Source organism: Heloderma suspectum, chromosome 2 (assembly GCF_057233095.1).
Source record: "Heloderma suspectum isolate Gila_16-S chromosome 2, 16-S_ref, whole genome shotgun sequence".
NCBI classification, from domain to species: domain Eukaryota; kingdom Metazoa; phylum Chordata; class Lepidosauria; order Squamata; family Helodermatidae; genus Heloderma; species Heloderma suspectum.
In genome coordinates this window covers 255,079,963-255,105,102 of record NC_139459.1, presented here as the reverse complement: position 1 = coordinate 255,105,102, position 25,140 = coordinate 255,079,963, and the positions used below count along the sequence as shown (strand labels likewise).

Below are 25,140 nucleotides of genomic sequence, written 5' to 3'. Positions count from 1 at the left end.
TTGATGCTACAATATTTATTTGGGTAAAAGGAAGCCATCTCAAAAGCTGAATTTGTATAGGCTGTTGCCATTATCCCATATTTCTGAATCATAGGGTAATTATTTGGACTTCAAAAATATACAGTGCAGCATTGGTCAATTTTCTGCCGTAGTTTCTGGATTGCTCTGAAGGAAATAGTTGCTGTGGATTTCCTAGCTTTTATTTGCTACAAAATAAATGCCCAAATATTTGAAGAAGAGCATGTGTGACAACTGTTGTTTATCTATGCTTTATTTAAATTGAGGCGTGTTATGTCCAAAACCCATCAGGTAGGCGAATGAGTGGACTGGAACCAGGCAAGAAAATCAGGATGATGGGAGAGAGTGAAAGTGTTGGGAGACCCTTTTAGTCCTGCTAAAAGAATCTTTCCTATCCCTCCACTCTACTCCACAGATCCTTGCCTATGGTTATGCACTGCAGTCACACAGCTGTGAGGATTTTTATGTGCTCACCCCCTGCACAGGTGCTTGATGCATGGCTTGAGGAGGCCACAGAAGGTACAGCAAATTTACAGTGGGGGAGAGCTTCAAGTTAAAAAACCAAAACATTGAGTGTGATTAGGAAAACACAAGTCAACACAGAATATGTCTCCATAATGGGGGCAAAGGTGAGATGGCCAAACTGGCAGTTAGCCTTATGTAGGCAGAATGCTGTACCAGTAATATGTGTATGACACCAGTTGAATAAGGATAACAGTGGCAAAGAACAGACTGTAGCTGAAGATAAGAAATCTACGTGGCATTATCTTATCTAAACTGGAAGCATTAAATCTCCTTTGGGTAATTCTAGGAACGGCCAACCTCTAATCCAAAAATTGTGTTGAGAGGACTAACTTAGAGGGGTATGTGCGTGTGTGTGTTTTAAACTGGGTGCATCCTAAGCATGCTATATTTTAACTATGTTCTCTATAAAAGCCTTTATGGTGCTACAAGAACAGAAAGGTACACCTCCTTTTTGGTTATTTTTTACTTCCTGGTAGGTCTCATTGCTAAGGAGAGGAAGATGCAATAAATGGATTGTGGACAAGTACACACCCTTGTTGCAAGCGCTTTATAAGAAAATCTAATGAGAGCAGCAGCACAATCCTTATTCTATAGATGATCTCAAGTCTTTCACCTTACACTGCAGATTTGTCACTAAGATTCATTGGGGCTGTTCACACAACATTCAGTGGTTGAGTGTGGGTTGTTGTTGAACTGTGGGTTGGCGTGTTGTCTGAACCCAGGATATTTTCCCAAGCATGGTTTGTTAACCACCCTGAACAACCCAGCAACCGTGGCTTCTCAAAATGACTTGAGAAAAATAAGCCACACTGCACAGTTAACCTGCAGAAAATGTCCTGGGTTCAGACAACACACCAACCCATGGTTCAACAAACAACCCACGTTTCAACAACAACCTACACTCAACCACTGAGTGTGGGTTAGTGTGTTTTGTGAACCAAGTCATTAATTTCTTGAGCTATCAGCTTTGGATTGTGCTCTCTTAATTTATGAATGCTATTCTTCACATGCTTTCTTGTCTCTCCCATGTAGCATTGTATGGTTAGTCTTGCCTCCCTATATGGGATTGGATGGGATGGGTTAATTCTGTAAGCCATCCAGAGAACATGTTACTGGGCAGCCATGCCAATTCAGTAAGAAAATAAATAAATAACATTATTTATTCATTACATTCCTTGTTTCAAGATTTGCCCAAAGTGATCATTCATTTTTTTTGTAACAGAAGTACCCAAGTCTTGCTGTGCTCCTGAATCAAAATAGTGGGGTTTAAGTGTGGCTGGCATGCAATCCTATACACGCTTGCTCCCAGATAGATTTGCAGCCTAGGCACCTTAATGACTAACACATTTACTGTGGCATAAACTTCTGTGGACTATGGTCTACTTCATCAGATGGTTGGGAGGGGGAGAATTCTAAACTGTGAGATCAGAGAGAAATTAAATGCATTAAATACTCACAGCGACATTATTAACAGTGACCATTCACAAAACAGTTGTTGCTGATAACATAAATATCCTGATGCTAGATAAACCAATTAACACATATAGTGCAATAAAAAACATCATCTCAATTCATTCCTTTGAATATAGAATTGAACCTCTTGATAAATTGTATCTCTAGAGGTAAGATTTTAATTGGGATAAAGATTTTTTTAATGAACCAGATTTAAGAGATGCTTCAATATGCATTGTGGAACAAAATCTTTTATTGGGCATACGTAAACAATTATTTTCAAAAAGCACAGAAACTGGAAAAGAATGCTACACCCCCTCCATACTGCCCTTTCTAGTGGACAAATACTATAGACCAGGGGTAGGGAACCTCTTTGAGCCTGAGGATGACATTCAATTTCAGAGCAGCTCTTGGGAGCCACATTCCAGTGATGGGTGGGGTCAAAGGCAAAAGGAGTATTCAACCTAGAATAGGGGGAAATCCACAAACGCCAGGAAAATACCAAATGATTGGTGGTTAGGGGAAAGGGGGCAGGACCAGGGGGAGTGGCCTTCTGGGGAACCTCGGAGGGCCAGATTGGGACCCTGGGCCTGAGGTTCCTCACCCCTGCTGTAGACCTATACACTGGTACCATCTGTGTAATACATGTGGGGGTGGGGGGGAGAAACTCTCATTCAGTTTTCACAGAGACTTATATTTAGAAAAATCCAGATGAGGAGTTTTGGAGGAGATCACACCACATAAAGATTGCTGTGTTCTCTCCACTGGCAGGTTTTAGCCAGTTACTGCACTTAGAAGTCCTATTTTTAAGAGTACTCTATCTAGAGAATTTTGAAGCAAGCCAAGATTAGCTTCCTGGAGATTTAATTAATAACTATACTTAGAACTAACATGTGAACAGAACACATTAAACAGAGTGAGCACAGTGCTGGATTCAGATAAAGACAGCATTTATGGGGTTTGTTTTTGCAGAGGTGAAATGAAACATTAAATAACTTTGGAATGTTTCAGAGAGAAAGAAAATGCAGTTGTTGACATTTGTAGTCAAATGGAACAAGGGGCTAATACACCTGACCACTGAGCACGTGGCCTGCTGTTTTGGAGGTGGGCAGGTATAGTAGAAACTGGAGTGAAGCTTATTCAAAATGAGTGGATCACATGGCCTCATTTACGGTTGGATGATCAACACATTGCTCTACTTTTTTGGCATCAGCCATCCAATGGCAATTTAGATCTGTGATAGAGCCTCATGTTTGTCTATAACAATCTGAGCTGGGGGGGAAGCACCTAATATTTATTTTACAATTACAACGGAGAACCCTCCAGAATAATATGGAATGTATTGTGCGGAGTTGCTGTGGATAGTGGGATCGGTAAAAAAATAAGGCCCCCAATTTGACCAAGTGGAAGTACATTGTGTGTGTGCAAGAGCACTTTTGGATCCAAGCTGTTGTCAGTGTGGTATAATGAACCGTGTGTTGGACTTGGACTAGGAAAACCCAAGTTTAAGTTCCCATTAAGCCACAAAGCTCACCAGGTTACCTTGGGTCACTGTCTTAGCCTAACCTCCTGCTCAGAGGAGTTGAGAGAATTAAATAGAGTACTCTGTACACTGCTTTAAGCTCATTGGATGAGCAGGATGCAAATGTAATAGTCATCCTACCATTTTTATTTTTATTTTTACAAGCATTACCTCCCTATTTCAGATTAGGGGGAAAGGGATGGAGGCTGAGATATAGTGGCTTGCCTAGAGGCATTCTCAGTGAGTTAATGTTTGAGACAAATTTTGAACCACAGGCTTCTTACCCATTCTAGGTGTTTCAATGTTTTGCAAAAGAGGTTCAGTGTGTAATGTTACCATATATTCAGAAGACTAATGGTCAACTTACACCATTCAGCAAAATATCATGCAGGAATCAGTCCAGGACTGTACCACTTCAGATTCTTGTGTGTGCACACTCCCATGCATTCTTGTACATTGTGTGTGCACATGATTGTGCATACATGCTGAATATGTATTTTATCCAATGACTGCAGAAACCCCTCATCAGGAAAAACCCTATTGTTTGAATCCACACTCATTCACCCCTTCTCATGATGCAACTATCGGTCATTACTTCCCATTTAATTCAGAAACGCTGTGAAAAAAGCATAGTTCATTCTCTCCTTTCTGCTCTGACCATTGACCCACTGCAGGTACATGGTGAAACACTGGGTGAAATCTAGGGTTTAAAAAAAGGAATTGATCAAAGTACAAGTGTTTGAAAAGTAAATATGTTTAGCCTGGAGGACAGACCTTGGACTATCACTTTAGTAGACATTAACTTATTAAATCTCTTTGCCTGTAATGTAGTCTTTGTCCTTTATTAAGCTGGCAGCTGATGCAATGAGGATTTGCATCTATAAAAGACCAGGCAGAAAAGCTGGGCGAATATGTCCACAGGCTTCTAGCACCTTTTGGGAAACACATTGACGTGTAAAAAGCTGTCCAAAGATGATGCAGGGTTTGAAAGTTGTGGCAATAATCTTCGTTTGTTCAGGTCTGCTGTTTCAGGTAAGAACTTTTGAATTGAATTTGAATTCCCAAAAGTCAGGCAAATACTAGCTTGCTTATTTATGCAATTTACTTCATTTCAACACTTATAAACATAAGACACTATTAAAATATGTGCCAGTGATTAAAGGAGATCAGCATTACTAGCCATCATCATGAGAACACAACCGTTAGCAGTTATTAGCAAAATGCACATCGTTATACTATATGTATCTTTGGAATGAGAGTTGGTATTCTCCAAGGGCCCTGAGTAAAGACATTTGCTCCATGCAGGATTTCTCTCTCTGTGGCCTGGGCAATTCAGTGTCATTGCCTTCACTGAACATGACCCCAAGTACTTTTCTCCCATTAATTTGCATGGAAGAAAGTAAAACGGTGAAAACAGAGATACCACTTGGGTAAAGGCAATGACACTGAATGGTCTTGAGAGCCATTTTCTTGGTGGAAAGGTTGGGAACAAATCAAATAAATAAATGAATAGGGTTAGATGTGTGTTTCTGCATGTGTGAAATGTTAGCTTTTAAATTCTCACTAGCTTAGAGAATGGTTGTAGAGAAACAGCAGGAAACAGTACTTTCCACATAGAAATGCTGATGATTTGATTCAAGTCTGAAGAGATGTATCATGGTTTAGTGTCTAAATGTCATATATAACAGCCACACTATAATTACGTTTCAGACAGACTGTGCTTCACTGCATCCACAAAACTCTCAGCTAACAAGGCAGAAGAGAATGACACCTTTCTGGAGAGGGATCTCGAGGCCAGTTGGAGCATCCTGCAGGGATAACAGTGAATGCTCCACAGGACTATGCAGGTAATTTCCTCCTCACTCCTTGAAATAAAACACATGAGTTTAATGCTTAATGGGGCAGCCAAGGGTTCTATCATTATGATTACTGCAATCATAATCTAGTCATCTTGAATAGAAAGGCGAAACAGATAGAATGCAATCCAGGCCTACAAAATTAGTGGAAGAAAAAAACTCCAGAACAGAAATTGCAAACCTAGTGTGTCTCATTTATGAAATATTTTCTATTTAATTTTAATAACTGAAAAACTTTAATACTGAGCCTTTACTACCACCAGTGCAGAACCTCCAGCCTGCTGGATTTTCCAATCTAGCCTGCAGAGCCTCCAAGGGTACAATACAGGACAGACTAAAAATATTTTGGAAAACGTAATGCAGACAAATGACTATAGGGATGTCTAAGATAAAAAATAATTTAATCATGACACAAAAACAGTTTCATTGACCCAATTTCTAGAATATTTTAACCAGTCATATTATTCCCTGCAAATATATGTGAAGTTACTACCCAGAAAAAAATCTCCCATTTTGGATGTGGAATTCTAAAAATGCACTCACAGTTGTTCTAAGGTAATGGTGGTACTATTGTTTAGTCCCTGAAAACAGATGCCATAGAAATCAATCAGTTTAATAAAAGCACATACACGTTTGCTTTCATATCACAAAGCTCAATCAAAATTCATTTGTACATGGGGTAGTCTCAACATGCCTAAAAAAAAGTAAACTGGTTTTCTTTTCTTTTTTGCAGGAACAAACACTGTTCTGTAAAATCATCACAGGAGTGATTCTTTGCTAAGGACAAGAAAATGCTGTTGTTACCTTTGACAATGTTCCTCCCTGTTTATTATCACCTCTGATGACGTCACTTACAAATATTTAAAGCTTCAGTTGCATGGCCAGATGCAGAGGACTTCCACATGCCAGAAGCACAGGCCAATTTAGGTTATATCTTTCCAACTTATTACAATGTGGGCCTTTAGCCAAGCTTCAGTAGCTTAAACTGATCTTACCTTTTATACTGTTTGTATTTCATATTTTTCTATGTAAGGCATTAAAGATCTGTAAAAGAACACACACTTTGCTATTTGACCTGTATGTCAACCAATAGGGAAGATATACTGAAAGTACTCTTGAGCAAAGCTGGACTATAAGCCTTAACCCTCCTGCAGTGGTTAAAGAAATTTTATGGGATTACATCCACCATTATGTGAGCAGTTTTCCACTTGCACAATGGGAGTTTCCCTTTCCCTCCTCCCTGTTGCAGCCATCCCACCCCACCCCACCCCATGCACCCCCAGATCTGCTCCAGAGGGTCTCCTACGGGGGGGGGGGATTTGATCCACCAGTGGTGTCTGTTCGGCTGGAAGGAGCACATCATTAGATACAATATAGAGCTGGGAACCCTCAGGTAATTGTCCAGCCCTGGTGAATCAGGAAAAACATACACCTATATGTATCAATAATCAACTCAATATCACCATTGATTCCATCTCTCTTCCCATGTTTACCTTTCTTCCAGTTGTCACCTGTGGCTTTCAAACTTTCATTGTCTAGTGGGTAATGCTGTGATAAACTTAGTATAAGTATTTCAGTGGTAATTATGTGTGAATTGAAAACACATATTAACTGGATAAAATGGAGCAAAACTACAGTGTCCCTGACCCCCACTGACAAATGGAACTTATGGGAGCACAATACCACCCCGCCCCATCTTCAAACAGAAAAGTGTTATCTGATCCAAACTGCAGTGTGCAATGCCATTGTAGAATGGCCCATACAAATGGATTAATTCAAGCACAGTGCTTATAAAGTTTAATACAGAAAATCTATTTGATATTTATTAAACTTAGTTTCTCCAGTTACAGTTTTGCATTGTACAAAGCATTTTAATGACACAGTAGTTAAAAAGATCTTTACAAATTGAAATGTGATACCCTTTTCTCCAAATATTTAATTGCCATAAATTTGTTTAAAAATACACATTAAACGCATATTTCAGACACTAAACTTTCTATAATCTCAATACCACAAAATACATAGAATATACTATACAGATGTGGAAAAAAATCTAGTTAGTATATAATACTTTGCTCACCATTAACATACGTGAAATGCACATACTGACTTAGAAATCCTAATTTGGAGCCCCAAAGTACCCTTTTGAAATTTCAAACGTATTGCAAAGGAAAGGGGGGGAAATCACAGTTTTGTTTTAAAGATTTAGTTTTGGCTGAAAACAGATGACTAAATATGTTGATAAGTAACAAAATGTATAAGACATGGACAAGTCATGTACAAAGCATACAACAGAGAGCCATCCTGCCAGTCATGATCAGTACCAGGTTGCATGCTTAAGAAGGGTTTTTAATTGATAAGTTAAAAGGTTAAAAATAACCTCCCACCCCCACCCAACCTGTTTGACTCCCAAAGGAAAAGAAAAAACATTCTTTACCAAATAACGTCAAATAAGATAAAGGATCTTTAATAAATATATACGTACTTTATCCTCCATATACAAAACTTCTTAAAACCATTTAAAAGGGGAACCAGATACAAATGTCAGCAACTGTGCTTACAGAGGCCCATGAAGCCAAGTTCTCAGAGATCTTAGTGCAGCCATCTTGAAATGCTGGCTGCAATACCGATATGATTTACAAACTAGGAGAAAGGAAACGTTTTGAGTCCAATTTGCCAGTATCAGTTCTGTTCACAGTTACATTACCAGAAACAAATGTTTTGCCAATACATTTATAGATGGAATGGAAAAGCAAAGCCAACATTAGATCTGTTTCAACAATCACTGGAGCAGAATCAGCAGCTCAAATGTCTTCAGCTGAGTTTGCTTAAAGCTCAGATGAACGGGTAAGAGATGGGGGAGGCATTTTGGGAAAATGCTTGGGTTTTCCAGGATGGTCTCATTCCACGGAGAATGTTATAATTCATCTATTTACCATCACTTCTTTTTAAAAATGCCATAAACACCCCAGTGCCCATCCAACATAATGAAACCGATTATCATACTTTGTACAGTTAAGCTGTATTTCTATCTCTTGGGAAAAGACCGAAGTTGCTTAACAGAGCTCACTAGTAAAAGCTTTGGCTATATGTTGTTGAAAGATATCCAACATTAACTTAGCTATTGAAAACCCACATTTCCCACAATACTGATTTCTACTCAATTTAAAGTCATTCTGTCCTTGACCCAAATATTTATGAAATATTTGCCATTCAGGACTCTACCGTATGGTCTGGATGTCGCTTACTCTTCCTATGGGTAAAATGTGTTCAAACTTGATTTGCTCAGGTCCACCTAAACCGCTTTAATAAAAATACTGCAGAGTTAACAGTGCAAGGAAACATTACTATATATAGCAAAGGTAGTCTTTCCCATTATCCGCCAAATTTGGCAAACTATACAGTTATCTGCCTACAGCTGTGTTTTACTTGCCTTAGGCAAGCAATTCTATCCATTGACTCCATACCTGCTGTGGCTGTTCATTAAAGCACACGACAGGGGTTGTTTTGTATAAAATCACAGCAATCAAGCTTCAATAATCTAAAAGAAACTGATAGCACTCCTGCATAATATGCAAAATTTATCACCATCGCCAAAATGAGGATGGCTCAGCACTCAATAAATATATTGATATAGTCAGCTGCACTATAATCTAACACAAGTATAACAAACTTTGGACAGACTTGAGTTCATTCATCTATATATTTATGTAGATATATGTATTAGAAACATGTATATTACAAATTGCATACTGCTGTCAAAAGGTCAAGAGCTACTTGCTCTGCTTTACAGCCAAGATATTTAAATCATATTGAACTGAACATGCTGGGCCATCTTGGTCAGGTACCCTGGCTGTTCATTTAAGATACAAAATGAAGTAGCCACGTGTCTACAAGGTCAACGGTCCCTATACATTTTATTAGCAGGATCCACCATCAGAATTTTGCTTTAGTTTGGAACCTGCCAGTTGGATTCTACCCCATCCCTAACTCATGAAGTGAAACACTGGTAGCTTCTTGGGCTACACTGTCTCACACACCCACGGCCAGCAGCCTGGCGGAACACCCAGAAATCCACTGGTGGATCTCATGCCACCATTCATGAATTACTTTCCTATCAACCTGCAAGCTTGAGAGAAAAATTCAGAAATTATTTGAACACCTGAGCAAGCCTAGTCTGACTATTAAGCCGGTTTTAAAGGCTTATCACTGGGATATACTACAACACTGATATGTGTTAATACACAGTCATGAACCCCTTAGTAGCTAATATTCCAGAGTTTTTAAATGAAGACAAGATATACACATAATGGGCTGCATCCAGACTAAGTTAATCATGCTTTAGTCCCATTGAAATCGATGGGAGAAGTTAGTCATGACAGATTTAAGTCTAACCCAATGCTTCTTAAGGGCAGATTTAGGATGGTAACTTGCGTTTGCTCTTAAGAAAAGCAAACGCTTATGACATGTTTGCGTTTCACAATTAATTTTGGCAAATTACTCATGCACTTCAGAGACAAAGGAATTCGAAGTTAAGGTGGTCTCTTGAAATTTGGCAAGTCCAATTTAACTGGTTGGAAATCTGATAGTTTGTATTGGGGAAGGAAGAGTACTCCTCATTTATTAAGGGCATACAAATGATACCTCTGAGTGGCACATAATACAACAGATAACATCTGCTAGCTTAGGTCCACCTTTAAAACTAAAGAGGCCTTGATAAATTATTACGCATACAAATGGTCAGGATTCATCTGGAGGAGCTTTTCAAAAATCCACCCCTACTGACCACTGTGGCACTACACAGCAAATGAGCTTGTAATCCATCTCCTGACAGCATTGAGGCTTCAGTGTGGTAACCATGCCAGGCACTTCTAAATGTTAAGGTTGGGAAAGCTACCCATTGGATCTAAGCTAAAGTCTCTGCTGTTCCTCTTGGGGCCAAGGTATAGGAAAGTGCCCCTGTTTAAAATTGCTTCTCACAGGGGAGACCTCTATACTAGCAGTTCACATGAGATGTACCGTGGAAGTCTGTTATAAATATTTTTTTCTTTAAAAAAATAAACTGGAACTCTCTTAATCTGTGTGCTGACCACATGCATAATAAACTGCTTTCCAAGGGAGCAATTTAAAGAAGTTCCACATGGCAGCTGCTCACACTGGCCCTAACAGCAGCACTGAAAGAAACATGAATATGTAGCAATTTAATACAGACATATGGATCTGCCCATCATGGTTTAATCATTCAGCTTGCACAGAGTAAATCTTCCTAGGGTGCATAATTTTATCCCTTATGTTGCAACATACTCATATTTTTGTATGCAGAGATATGACTACATCGTATTCCTCAACTCTTACAATGCATTGTTGTGGGGTAGAGTGCAATAGTAAATATTACTGACTGTAAATACAGAACCAAGGGGTAGTAGTTTCAACTGACTGGATCCAAAATGTCAGGGCATGAAATCATGCATCCCTAGAAGTACAAAACGTCAGGATACAAGGCTGTATGAATATGCAAGCTATAGTTTAGTGAAGTTACTATAATTTATGAAGCTCTTCAACTCTCAATGTCCCAAGGACACACTGCAGTACTAATTAATGTAGAATTCTATTCCTTCTTTCAAAGCTCGCCATCATTTTGGCACATAGCTAAACAGCTAGACATAAATTTAGTGCAATCATTTTCTTGGACATGCACGATCACATCTGGGGCAGGGTTCAAGGACAAGGGTGGGTAAAGCAGCATTCCACATTCCCACACTGAAGGGATTCAGAGTTTGACTCTAAAATACAACCAATGTGTATTGTCAACAAATGACAGCCACTAGTATTAGGAAAAGGAAGTGGAATTTTACCGAAGTACTGCAGGAGATCAACTGGATACAGTATACCAGGTCCTAAGTGTAAAACCTCTTGTAAACAGTATTCAAAATCTTCATCTAAAAAGGCATAAGGCACACCAGACATGATAGGGACGCTAAGCAATATTCGTTTAGTAGACAAGCACCTTCAATGGAAAGGTACTTTGGTTAGTAACCTTAAAGCAGTCACTTAGAATTCCATGCATGATTCTTGCTGATCACAGTTATTTCCTTTAAAATTAAATATTCTGTTCCCATCACAAACATTTAACATGGTGCTATAAAATGGTGTAAAAGCAAGATTTCAAATTAACTCGACAGAACAGTTTAAAATGTCCCTGTAATCACAGCTCTACACTCTACCCAATGTTGCCCATTGCATAATCCTGACCGAGAGAAAACACAGATGTCAGTCACTACTCACATTTTCTGATTAAGCACATCAGTTTCACTTAGGAGATAAAGTTAGTGGCTTCAGTGTCTAACAATGACAAGCAAGGAAATAAAGAGGCTGCACCAAAGCACAAGATTGTCCATTTGATACCATTCCTAGTCTATCCCTGGAGGCTGAAGTTCACTGTGACCCACATAACTTTAATATTGCATTAAATGCAAATTCCTGTAATGTTTTGCAATTATTAGTGTTAAGACATTTGTTTTGAAGCTAATTTTTCATACAGATCTTTTTATATTTCACTTAAATAAAATGGCTTAATGTATAGAAGAATATCCTTGGAACTTAGTACAACAGTAAAACTGTGGCTGTCATTTAGGGGTTGACTGAAATATTCATGAAAATTTGTCCCTACACTTTAGAACCTATCAACCCTGACTTTCTCTTACGAGCTCTACCACCACAAGACATTACAGAATAACAAAGCTCACAAAATACTTAAATAAAGTGTCTACATTTAATCTTCACTAAGTACTTGATCGGGTAAATTTATAGGAAAAACAGCTAACTCTTAAAACGGCCCAAAAATAGAGCTTTTAAAAACAAATTAAAATAAATAAGTTTTAAAACAGATTTGTTAGGCATAATTAGTAGAATTCCAATCCAATTGCAGCTCAATCAATCCATCTTATATTAAAACGTTGCGAAGTTTAAACTATTTTTAAATATCTTAAAAATGGGACAACTGAGAAAAGTTCATTAACATGATGGTTTGGAGGTTCTCACACGCATGATGCTGGGAGATACATGAAAGCATTCCTTAATCTTAGCTTTCACTAAGCAATGCATTATGGCAGTCTTCCTTATTTTTTATGACACAGTGTTGAAAAAAATCAGAGGCAGCAAGAAAAGTATCTTCTATGCTTTAGGTTTCTTCAGTCCAGTTATCACTTGGCATCCAAACGCAACCAATGTAGTCCCTGTCTGGTGTAACGTACTAGGTCTGCCATGACACTTGCATTAAAGATCAGAGGGCCCATAACTTTATCCAGTTCAGCAAAGAATTCTACAGAAAAGAAGAAATAACCAGATTGAAATACTCCTTTCCACAAGGCATCTCCCAAGATGAAACTGACAAACAATTGGCATGCAAGTACTATTTTTCTGATGGCAACGTTAATTTTGTGTTAAACTCTAACCCAAAGAAGAAACTGGAAAACAGATTGAAACAGTAAGAGATGAAGAACTCTTTCAGAAGACATAGCGATGTCTGAATTGTAACTTTAGATAGCTGAGTATTAAAGTCTTGCTTAAACAGAGTCAAATATCACATGCTGTGATAGATGAAAAATTATATCTGAGTTTTTCAGTTTAATTGAGAAAAATAATCTTCAGCTCTCTACCATTTCCTTAATTTCTTAAAAACTGGCACGTGTGCCTTCCCTTTGTTACTCTTGGGCAGCACTTTACTGAGTCCTCCCTGAACTCATGGACTAGAAACCCAGTTTCTAGATAGCATTCCTACCTCAAACAATGTAATTTCTGTAATAAAAATGGCAGCGAAAACTGGAAGTTCACATTTACAAGCAGCTTTCCAAAGAGTGAGAAATGACAATCTCAACCCTAAAACCCAAAATTCACAAGCAACACACAGTTAAAATCCCAAGTTTTACAATGCAGACAAGCAAGTTAAGTCACATCAGACATCTAACCTACAAGCAGTACCCAAGTATTATTTCTCTGGGCCTGGTACTAGCTTGTAACCCAGCCCCCACCTCCCTTCCTTCAGGCCTTGTCTGTTTAAAAAAACTGAAGAACTGATTAGTGTTCTTTAGGTCTCTCTGCTTAGGTTCCTTATATTCCTGGCCATCTGGTATGGCATATATGCATATTATATAAGAGTGACAAGTGGCCTTTAGATGCTGTTCCCTGTCCCTGAGATCTATGATCAGGCCTTCTATGCACTCTGAAGACTAGATGCCTCACTCATTTACCCCCGTATATTCTGGAGCCTGTAAATCTTATCAGCAGCGCTTGCTCACAGTGTCCCTGGGATCACAGTGTTCCTGAGAATTATGGTGCCTGTCCCTTCCTCCTGCTTTCACACTCCTTCTGCCAGTACATAAGAAATGCCACCTGGAACTAAGGAATACTGGGGCTTGTTCTTCACAGAACAAGTAACACGGGGTGGTGCACACACCTCCGGCTCTCAAGTGACAAATTCTAGAGCTTTCTGTGTACTCCCTCTCTGTTCTAGAGAAGGACCTGGGCCAGCAGCTCATTGTTCCAGAAGCTGTTTATTTTGTTCTAACACTGCTTCTATCTATATGGGGTGTCTGGATCTTGTAAAATCTGCTAGAGCCAGGGAAATAAGTTTACATAAAAATCCTCAAGTGTTATCTACAATTCAGAATATTTATCTTCCTCTTGGCAATGGGGTTCAGCCCAAAGCCACCACCCCAGCCCCCCGGCCAGAATTTTGGGACCCATGCAGTATCTCTTCCTCTCAGTGCTTGGATTCTGCATGCAGCCTGCAGTATATATGTGGAAACGTACTACTATATTGTGTAGCTGGGTGTAGGGGAGGAGTGACTCTTGTTAATGCTATGTTACATTAGAACAGGGGTGCACAACCCATGGGCTGCATGTGGCCCCCAGATACAGACTGTGTAGCCCCTGTTCCCCGCCCCCAACATGCTGCCACTGGCTCATTGCTGCTTTTGTGTCACTAATGCTATGGTGCTGCCTGTCAGGGTTGCTGCGTGTGTGCACGCATGTCTTGCCGACAGCAAATACGGCCCTCAAGGAGCGGGGGGTGGGGGGAGATTGTGCACCTCTGTCCTAGAATGATGGAATTTTCTAGCCTTCCACTTGCAAAGATACATTTGTGTATGTAGCAAAATGCTAACAAGGTTCTCAGTGACAAGTAAGATGGTACCCATAGTCTAAACAACACTGAAACTATTCAGTTGGCAATCAACAGTTGCATGAAAAGCAAAATGTTTTGGATGGTACAAAGTGTTCAGGGTTAAACCCGGCAAGTCCAAGTTTAATACAGGACTGACCAATATTAGAACACCTTGTCCCTGGCAACTCCTCTGGAAATTTTGCATGGATACCTAGAAAAATGCTTCACAATCAACCTAAGTGATGGTAATAGCAGGTAAAATAAACTATTGCAAGTAAAAGGAAAATATAAATGTTTTACTAGCTTAAGTAAATCGGCAGCACTAATGTCTTGTGCGTTGATAAAAACTGATATCTAGATTAATCTGACAAAATCCAACAGATCTGACTGTAAATAAATGGAGCCCAGTCTTACCCTTTTGCTCTCTGGCAAGCTGATCAGCTTGGTCCCAAATTTCAGTGGCATACAGAAAATTGGAAGTAACCTGGACATAGCTGGCTGCCATCTGGTGTATCCTCTGTGGAATAGTCACTGAAGAAGTGCTCCCTGAAGGGATGGTTGACCCTGAAGAGTAATTTCCTGAATTCCCTGGAGACAACTTCGGAGAGACTGGAGATGGCATGCTGACAGGTTTGCTAATAATTAAAAAGATCAGACACCTTTGTTTGCTACCATCTGCATTAAGCCAAGATAGAAGATGTAGCTACAGATGTAGTTACAGAAGGCAAAAAATTGTATTCTGGCATTAAGTGTAAAGGGACTGACTACTTGACCTATTAAAGCTGGTGTCACCCATTATCTGTTGGGTGCAAGTGTAGACCTAATCCAGCACAAAATCAAACGGTGTGCTGTCCACGATGGTGCATATGGGGTTAACTACCCATATAGTATCCTTTGCATGGACATGGTCCAATGCAAATGGTGCCGAATCTTCCTGATTAAGGCATGTGTGATTATTCTGACAAATACATTATCTGATTGCTACTAGATTGGGTCCCAAATGTCCAAGCTGTTACTTAAACCTTAGAACCACTTCAATATGTGCTAGAGGCAATATTACTGTTGTAGTATATAATATAATCTTGCAAGCAGGGGCATTGCTAGGGTCGTAAAAGATCCGGGGCACAGGCCCATAACACAAATTTGCATACACACACACACACGCGCGCACGAGTCTAAGCGCACGTCGTGTGTGTGTGTGTGTGTGTGTGTGTGGTGCATGCATGCAGTGTGCTTGCATGTGTGTACAGATTACATACATACATAAGAAGTGTGCACTGACACCCCCATCCCACTTCAACTCAGACCCCGGTTCAGCATTTTGGAAAACATTCCATGCTCTGGCCAATTTGTAGTCAGACCACTTCAGCTCAGCACCAAACCTGAGTCAAGGTTTGGAAAAATGAATCTTTATGCTTCCTGGAGACTACCAAGGGAAATTAGGAAAAAAAAATTAAACTTTTTTCTCTTGGTCAGACCTGGATAATTTCAGGCACAGTAGCCCCCTAGAAGGAGATTACACCTGTCCAATGTCAGAAAAATAGGTGCAGGGTTTATATTTTGATTTTCTTTTAAAGGGAACTGCCAATAACGTTTTAATTCCTTGGAAGAATTGGATAAACATTTCAGGATTCATTGCCCCATCAGAGGAGATCCTGTCTGCCAAATTTCAGAATGCTAGCCACAAGGGGGTTTGTGCAAGGGTGGCCTTGACATTGTGAGGTCTCCAAAAGGAGACATACTTATCTCCCTATGTTCCTTGTGGACCACTGTTCTGAAAATTACAGACAGCCTAGAGTTGTCCCTAAGTAAGAAACCAGCAAAGTTTCAGAAGGATAGATGCAGCAGTTCATGCTGCATGGAGAACTCAAGGGGAGTTCTCCAGTTTGGGGGAGGGAGTGATTTGCTTTCCCTTCCCTTCACCCCTTCCCCAATAGTTTTTGGGTAAATTTGTATGAAAATGCACAGGTCATTAGAGGTGTCCCCCAGGCAAGAAACCTGCAAAGTTTCTGGAGGATATACATGCATTCTAATTTAGAATTACTAGAATTTAGTTACATTTCACCAATGTTAGCAGCAGGGGAACATGGGTGGGAAGGTGCTATTGCACTCATGACCTGCTTGTGGGTTTCCAATGGACATCTGGTTGGCCACTGTGTGAACAGAATGCTGGACTAGATGGACCTTAGTCTGATGCAGCACGGCTCTTATGTTCTTAAATACAGAGTGCCTCTGAGCATGCGCAAAATGTTCTTCTTTCACCACTGAGCACTTGCATTCTCCCCCTACCAATTCTATTCCCCTCCATGCAACCATCCTTCCTCATCCTACCATCCTCCAGCAACTCTTCATAAAAAGTTGTCTTGTTTTGTGCAACTCCTCTCTACCTCCTCCTTGTTATGCACAAGCTCTCAGTGTATCTTCCTCCCCATTACTTCATTTGTGCCAAGACTTCACCAGGATTCAGCCAATGAATCTGTTTTCAAAACTAGGGCTAAGTTATGCAGAAACTCTGAGCATGCACTAAGTGCCTTTCCCTCACCACTGAAACTAGAGGTCATGCAAAAAAACCAACCCAAACCCACAAATGACAAAACATGCATAGGACTGAGCTGAAAGGGTAGTCAGTTCATTAGAAAGAATTGGGTAGGCATTGTATTAATCCTGCAATACCATGCTCACAACTCAGGACTTATTTCTGAGTAAACATGCCAAACATCAAGGTGCAAACCTCCCTGCAAAAGTAACTTGTGTTGGAATCCTATGCACACTTTCCTGAGGGTAATAAACATAATGGGGCTTCTGAGTAGGAATACATAGGCTTGTATAAATGAGCACCATTTATCTCCCCTCCACTTAAAAAACAAACCAAAAACTCATATCTTTTATTAAAGCTTTCTGTTCATAGGAACATAGGAAGCTGCCTTATGCTGAGTCAGACCCTGGGTCCATCTAGCCCAATACTGTTGATGCTGACTGGCAGCAGCTGCTCTCCAGGGTTCCAGGCAGGATCCTTTCCTAGCCCTACCTGGAGATGCTGGGGATTGAACCCAGGACCTTCTGCATGCCAAGCGTGTGCTCTACCACGGAGCTACAGCCCTTCCTGTTGCTGGATAATGGCAACTGACAAACAAAACAGCCCCGGATTTGCTTCTCTGCAACCAGGTGAACCCACTCTTCTCAAAGACTTGAGTGAGAAGGAGAAAAAACAACCCTCTTGTCTGTTTGTATAAAGTCAAATACAGTTCAGAACTTCCCTTGCCCACCGAAGAAAATTCTCTATAAGAATTCCCCAAGATATGCTCTGGGTGGGAGAGAGAGAGAGAGAGAGAGAGAGAGAACCAACAGGGGAGGGGAGGGGAGGGGAGGGGAGAAGAAGAATGGTGATTGGAAATGTGCATGGGGGTGGGGGGTAGAGAGAATTCCCTAAGCCAAGTGGCTCCTTTCAGAGAGGTAGTACTTCAAAGGCTGTGGAGGGTTTATAAGGATTATAAGGATTGCACATACTTAAATGAGCTTTATGAGGTGAGGTGGCTGAGGGCTTTTTCTAGCTTTTTTAAAGTTGTAGAAACTATTTAAAAGCCCCAGCAGTTTCTCAATCATGACGCCACACAGTCCCAATCCTCCCTTTGGGATTATTTGAGTCCTACAGCTATTTAGGAGAAATTAAAGTGGAGGGGGAGAAAGAAGTTTGTGGAGGCTGGTTGGATCCTTTGCTGTACTGAAGCTACTAAACTTCTGCAGAATCCAAAGGTTCCAGTTTGGGGCAGTAAAATCAGATGCTGTGTGAAATGCCAGTATTTCACATGGAGCTCTTTCTTCCCTACCTTCTCCCTCTTCAAAATTTCATTGCAGGCAAGCTCACAACAGTGGGCATGTAAGAGCAGAAAAGAAAAGTAGGGGGAGAGAGATTTTTTGCACCTCAAAAAAACCCTACACCAGAGATTAGGGATAGTGACCTCCTAATGGTCATCTTAAACACTTTCTGATTAGGATCTCTAATCCCCTGGGTGACTTGACAGTTTTTACTTTTTGTTTTAGACTTTGAGAAAAGGAAAACTTACGCATGGCTAGCGCAAAAGCCACTGGACCTAACTGTCTGAAATTTGGTAGGTTCAGTCAGCTCCATAGGGCCTGCTAGGTCCCCAAATTCCATGAATTTATGTGGAAGCACAAAAAAAATTATAGCTCTTTACTTTGATTTTCTTGGAAAAAGCAAATTTTACCTGTGACTAGCACAAAAGTCACTGGACATAACTGCCTGAAATGTGGCAGGTTCCATCATCTCCACGGGGGCTGCCCAGTTTCCAAATTCCATACACTTATGTGGAAGAACAAAGAAATTATAGCACTTTGCTTTGACACATTTTCTTGGAAAAGCAAATTTTACCTGTGGTTAGCACAAAAGCCACTGGACCTAACTGCCTGAAATTTGGCAGATTCAATCAGTTCCATCGGGGCTACCAGGCCTCCAACGTTCATGTCTGTATCATACAAACTAAAAAAGCTATGGCTGTTTTTGTTTTCCAGTGCAAGTCAATGGGAAAATGGTAAAAAAAATGGCAATTAGGACAGTTCAAAAGATCCGGCGCCCATGCTCAGGTGGACTCCCCTAATGATGCCCCTGCTTGCAAGTTAAAATATTACTGCTCTTTCCCTTTCAAATTTGTAGGGAACTAACTGAATATACTATATCAGAAACTTGACCTATACTTGAATCACATAAGAGAGAAGGAAATAACGATCACATTAAAACAAAATCAAAAGGAGGAAGAAAATCATAGTTCACTTCAAACCTGGAATGTGAGAGAACACACAACCACCACATTTCTGATGCCTCTAATAAAGGCATCTGGATTTCTCACTCCATAATACATGTCCTCATGCAAAAAGGCTACAATGACACATTAAATAAATACTTACCTTCCCATACCAGGTGATGGTGCTTGAGAATTGTTATAGGAATTCTGTTAAGAAAAAAATGAATTTTAAATTAAATGCTGATTGACTGTAAATTATAAATGTACAATAAAAAACTGAAAAATACAGTAAAGTCACAATGTGCTTTAAAATAGCAATTTTAAAAAATCTCAGCATTACTGAGAGTTTGAGCAGTGACAGAAGTTGAATCCAGGCAAGATTAGAACAACAATAGACAAGATCTGTGTAATTAAGTACAGATTATAAACAAGAAAATATCCAGAAATACTGAAGTGAGGATTTTCCTACACTTTCTATTATGTTGCTGCAAGAATTCAATGCAAGGGAGATTGGTCATTTGCAGAGAAGTATGGTTGGTTCCAGATTAGTTTATTACCTTTCACCTAGGAGAGATGGGCAACTAATGCCCCACCATATAGTTTGGCCTGCAACTTCCAGAATAGTCAATGGTGAGTGATCATGGGAGTTGTCAGCCAAAATATCTGGAAGGCCACAAGTTGCCCACCCTGACCTAGGAGATGAGAAGACAAGGAAGTAAATGAGGCAGGCCACTTCTTATTTAAAATATATATATAAATACGATCTAAAATATATGCAATAGGAAAGGTATGAGTAGTCAACAGGTTAAATTCACAACTATTTCCTCTAGTATAGGGGGGCAGTATAGAGGATTACATATTTTTGGAAAGTACTATTTCATACCTATTTTAACTTTAGTGAGCACATGATAAATTGGAAAGTGACTGTCAACCCACAATAGTTTAACTATACTGTTTAGTGCAATCTATTAGTTTAGAGAAAACCCAAACTTCAGACTACATATGTATATGGATAAAAGATTAAAATGTAAGACAAAATTTGCCACAAATTCCATTGCCACAATACAATTCAGCTGAGGAAAGTCTTGTTAGGTGCCAACAGGAATATTCTATATGAATTTAATACTTTAATTCAGAAGTTATGACCATTGTTAGTAATTCAGAACAATTCACTATAGGACAGCAGAGAAGGAATTACATAGAACAGACAGGGATATTAGTACCTCTGGTAAAGAAAACGTTAAGATCAAATGAAGCAAATGAGAGAATACAAGAAACTATTCAAGAAAAAATATGTAATTCTTAAAATAATCTGGACAGACCTGGAGCTAGCTGCAGTAGCCTTAGGTGAGGACATAATTCCCCTGGAAAGTTTTCTGAGCAATTTGCAGTAATGGGCCCCTATCCTGGCAGAACTATTTACATATATTAACAATTATGGTTATCTATTTAGGAAAACTAAAGAGATGAGTGATCCTTCAAGCTACAATTTGGAAGTAATTCCTTAAATAAAACCCCAGTACTGAAATATTTTACCTTTAGATGTTCAGTCAGTGTCTTGGAATACTTCAAAGCGCTCTCCTTCTTCAGCTTGAAAAGTCTTAAGTATAACAGGGACTGGCATCTAAGACTAGTAAAAAAGATAATGCTATCAACTTTACAACCTTGTTAATAACAATTCCAGTAGTAACAGCTATGCATCTGGAAAACATGTATACACCTCCACTAGGATTCTAAAATAGCCAATTGAAAGAATAGTTAACTTCAACAAAGATTAAAGGGATCCTGAATCAATTTTCAAGTATCAAAAAGATAGGCCACATAAGTATTTAAACTTTTCACTCTGTCTTTAGAAAATGATGGCCAGTATAGCTTCAGCTTTGCAGAATTAACCTCAGCCTCCTATGTACCAGCAGGGGAATAATGTGATTAATTTCAGATACCAATATTATCATGTTTAGTACATGCCTGACATGCAGAGGGTCCTGAGTTCAATCCCTGGCAGCACTGCCAATTAAAAATAACTCCAATAGTAGGAATGGGATAGACCTTTGGTTGAGACCCTGGATTGCTGCTGCCGGTCAAAGCAGACAGTACTGGCCTAGATAGTAAATTATGCTTTTGCTCATGATCTGTTCCACAAAATGGAAGTGTACATGGGTATATTGTGCCTTTCGCTATTGTACTCTTAGTTAATTAAATTCAATGTATACATACCACAGCACTGCTAGCCTTTTGTCTGCAGCAGTTGCATCTGGTGCTGAATAATTCTTCAGTTTCATAGTGTACCTGCAAGCAAATAATAAAGTAATTGACATGTCAAAACTCCAGTTCTTATTCACTTTTCTTTTATGAAAAAATGTTAGGTTTGTGCCATACACTGACATGGTTCGCATGTAGTGACTACCCATTGGTTTAAAAACCGATGGGTTGCTGGGGACATGCAAGTGCGCTGCCTACACTGCACCACCTCTTCTGCTTTACAGCACAACTCATCATTGGCTCCTTTGTAGGTTGTGCAGGATGGCATACAAACCCGGACCACTGGGTTGTTTAGGGGCTAAACAACCCAGCTATTAATCCATAGCTTGCTGTTGGGTTAACCACTGCATTGTTTAGCCCTAGCAACCCAGCGGTCTGGGTTCACACTTCATGCTCCATGACCTATGAAGGAGCCAATTGTGGGTTGGGTGCTAAAGCAGAAGAGGCAGGAGAGCTGCAGGCAGCACACCCGTGTCCCCCCAACAACCCATCGTTTTTAAAGCAATGGGCTGTTGTTATGTGTGAACCAATGTTTTTACTGAGGCACTCAGCTTTTAATAATACTAATACTTTTAATTAAGTATGGAAAGAAGCATGGTGCAGGGTATGGGAATAAGAAAAACAGGGCTTGTTTGTTTGTTTGTTTGTTTTGAAATAAGAGATTTACTTTCTCATGCAAGATGGTTAAAAAATTACTTCTTAAAGCCAGACAGCAACACATTATATGTGTTGCTTGCCCTGTATCACTTACTTTATCAACTCCACAGTTTCAGAATACATAGGAAATGGGGACTTTGATTCCTGAGCGTTTTTCTCCAATGCATTCCCACATTCAATGAAAGACACTACAGCATCAAGGTAGTACACAGCTTTCTCAAACCTGTCAGACTAAAAAAAATAAAATCTTTGAAAACCAACACAGGAATAAAAGGGATCATTACTACAAGGTCAAAAAAACAGTCTGAAAAGAATTGTGCCAACCTAGGATAACAAGCAATGCCTCTAGTAGACAATGGTTAGAGTTCTGCTTACCAATGCATCAGCATTATGCTTTAGCTTTTTTGCCTCTTGCAAGTAGTGATCTGCTGAGTAAGTCCTGCAACATAAAATGAGAACTATGAGACGGATAAACAGTTTTCAGAACAGTTTTCTAATCCTTTGATGTGCTCCCCATTTCTTTAAGTTTGTGCCATATTGGGGGTGGGGGGTGGGATTAGAGAATGCAACAGTGAACTATAGCAACCTGTAGGTAATGAAGCACAGGTGAATAGCTCTGCCTCAGATGTCACTAAAAAATGTGAAAGTTCTTGTTACAGGTTCCTCGGTTGTGCAACCATGTCTTGGTACTATAAGCTCTAAGCGGTTCTGGCAGCATTTAGGATATGATGCAAGGAGACAGAGATGGCTCTATTCTTCCTCCTCCCCTAAAGAAAAAACAGCTTCCCAACCTAGCAATGCTCTTCACTCACTGTTTCTGCACTGGCAAAATGTAGTGTTACCCACCCATTGCTGCTTTGGCTTAGAGCCTACTTCCAGAGTACTGGAGCAAGGGGATGAAAATTGCTTGGGGGCATAGTACCAGATTCTCTGGACCCCTGGCTGTGCACAGCAGAAGAATGGGTCTGGGTTCCAAACCTACTCTATTAATTGACTGCAATTTCACAGCATAACACATTTGGCCTTTACTTTATAGTAACGGGGGAGTATCAAATTGTGAGACTGCAATTGGAAGATTGTGATAGAAGAGATTTAACTATCTGAAAAAGATGAGAATTCAAAAGATTGCAACTGTGACACCGTGCTGCCATGTTTATGTATAAGCAAGTCCCTGATACAGATCTGGTGGATGTTAACTATGGCTTCTGCTTGTAATAGATACTTTTCAATTTGTACAGCCCGAGGACATGAACAGGTCCTTGGAGAGGTGTGGCCCACCACTTCTGTGCTGGACACTTGCCCTTCCTGGCTTATAAAAGCACCCGGGCCGTGGCTAATAGGGTAAGGGCAGTGGTGAATGCCTCTTTACAGCAAGGCGTGATTCCATGGAGGCGGCAGCGGTAAGACCTTTGTGTGTTTTTAAAAAACCTCCTTGAACCCCACTGTATTGGGTACAGTCAGTTTCCAATATTCCATTCTTGGGCAAGGTGCTGGAGCATGTGGCAGCTTCTCAGCTCCCTGGATTTCTAGATGAGATGGATTATCTAGATCAATTTCAATTGAGCTTCAGGCCTTGTTATGGGAGAGAGACTGCTTTGGTTGTTTGGTGCATGATCTATGCTGGGAACTGGACAGGGGGAGTGTGTCCCTGTTAGTTCTGCTGGACCTTTTGGCAGCTTTCAATACCATCAACCATGGTGTCCTTCTGAGGCTTCTGTCTGAGATGGGACAGGGAGGCACTGTTATACAGTTCTTCTTGGAGGGGCAATCTCAGAAGTGGTGCTGGGGGATTCCTGTTTGACACCGTGACTATTGGGCCTGTGGTGACCCTCAGGGTTCCATATTATCCCCCATGCTATTTAACATATGCATGAAACCGCTGGGAGAGATTGTCTAGGGTTTTGGGGTTTGGTGTCATCAGTATGCTGATGATATCCAACTCTATTTCTCCTTTTCATCTAAATCCAAGGAAGCTGTTCTGGTTCTAAATCAGTGCCTGATGTGAGTGATGAATGAGGGCAAACAAATGGAAACTTAATCCAGTCAAGATGGCAGTGCTTCTGGACAGTTGCAAGGCAGATAATTCCTAGAGACATCTGATCTGGCCACAGTCACGCATACCTTAGTTACATCCCATTTGGACTACTTCAGGGGAGCACTGCTTCAGGGGAGAGGTGCGGTTTCATCATGGCTGAGCTATTCCACCTGCTTCCTCCCTCCCTCAAAACCTGGAGACTATAAAAGCAAGACTGGAGCTGCAGCTTGGGAGGCACTGCTTTAGGGGAGAGATGCTGTTCCAACCAAGGCAGTTTTTTTCTCATCTTCTCTGCCCATTGCCCTGCCTGAGAAACCTTATAAGGAGCCGTAGATTATTCCATTTCTCTGCTGGCATTTTTGCTGATAGGTTTTTGCTTTTGGTTATGTAGAAGGTGTGTTTGGGCTTTGGGGTTTTGTTTTTCTGGATTTAAATGGCTGATGTGATATTTCTGCTTTAAAGTTGTATTCAGTATATTGTAAATAATGTAACGTAACTACTGTAACATACTCCACATGGGGCTGCCTTCAAAAACTGTTCAGAAACTTCAGCTGGTTCAGAATGCTGCAGCCAGACTGTTGATCGGGGCTGGTTACAGGGAGCATGCAACTCCCTCATTACAACAGGTTCACTGGCTGCTGGTATGATTCTGGGCAGAATTCAAAGTGCTGTTTGTGACCTATAAAGCCCTATATGGCTTGGGACCAAGCCTTCGAGCCCACCCAGTTCTTAAGATCTTCTGCAGAGGCCCTCCTCTTGAGACGACTGCCTTCAGAGGTGTGTTTGACGGCAACCCGAGAGAGGGCCTTTTCAGTGGTCGCTCCCAGGTCATAGAGCCCCCTCCCAAGGGAGGTTAGCTTTGCTCCCTCTCTCCTGTCCTTCCACTGGCA

General features: G+C 40.3%; 2 protein-coding genes across 4 annotated transcripts in view; one reads left to right on the top strand and one right to left on the bottom strand.

Moving 5' to 3' along the window:
- The first annotated feature begins 4,428 nt into the window (after window positions 1-4,428).
- Window positions 4,429-7,361, top strand: LEAP2 (liver enriched antimicrobial peptide 2). Its single transcript, XM_084838816.1, has 3 exons — window positions 4,429-4,549; window positions 5,228-5,364; window positions 6,107-7,361. Exons 1-3 carry the CDS (start codon window positions 4,490-4,492, stop codon window positions 6,141-6,143), a joined length of 234 nt encoding a protein of 77 aa, XP_084694942.1. The 5' UTR covers window positions 4,429-4,489; the 3' UTR covers window positions 6,144-7,361.
- The window catches only part of AFF4 (ALF transcription elongation factor 4), an 85,197-nt gene continuing 67,210 nt past the window's right edge, over window positions 7,154-25,140 (bottom strand). For all 3 annotated transcript variants that reach the window (XM_084838815.1, XM_084838814.1, XM_084838813.1), the window contains 7 exons: window positions 22,591-22,654; window positions 22,310-22,446; window positions 21,514-21,585; window positions 20,833-20,926; window positions 19,460-19,503; window positions 14,951-15,171; window positions 7,154-12,694 (listed from right to left, as the gene is read on the bottom strand). In XM_084838815.1, the coding sequence (XP_084694941.1) occupies window positions 12,576-12,694; window positions 14,951-15,171; window positions 19,460-19,503; window positions 20,833-20,926; window positions 21,514-21,585; window positions 22,310-22,446; window positions 22,591-22,654 (751 nt within the window). In that variant the 3' untranslated portion in view covers window positions 7,154-12,575. The remainder of the gene's footprint in view (window positions 12,695-14,950; window positions 15,172-19,459; window positions 19,504-20,832; window positions 20,927-21,513; window positions 21,586-22,309; window positions 22,447-22,590; window positions 22,655-25,140) is intronic.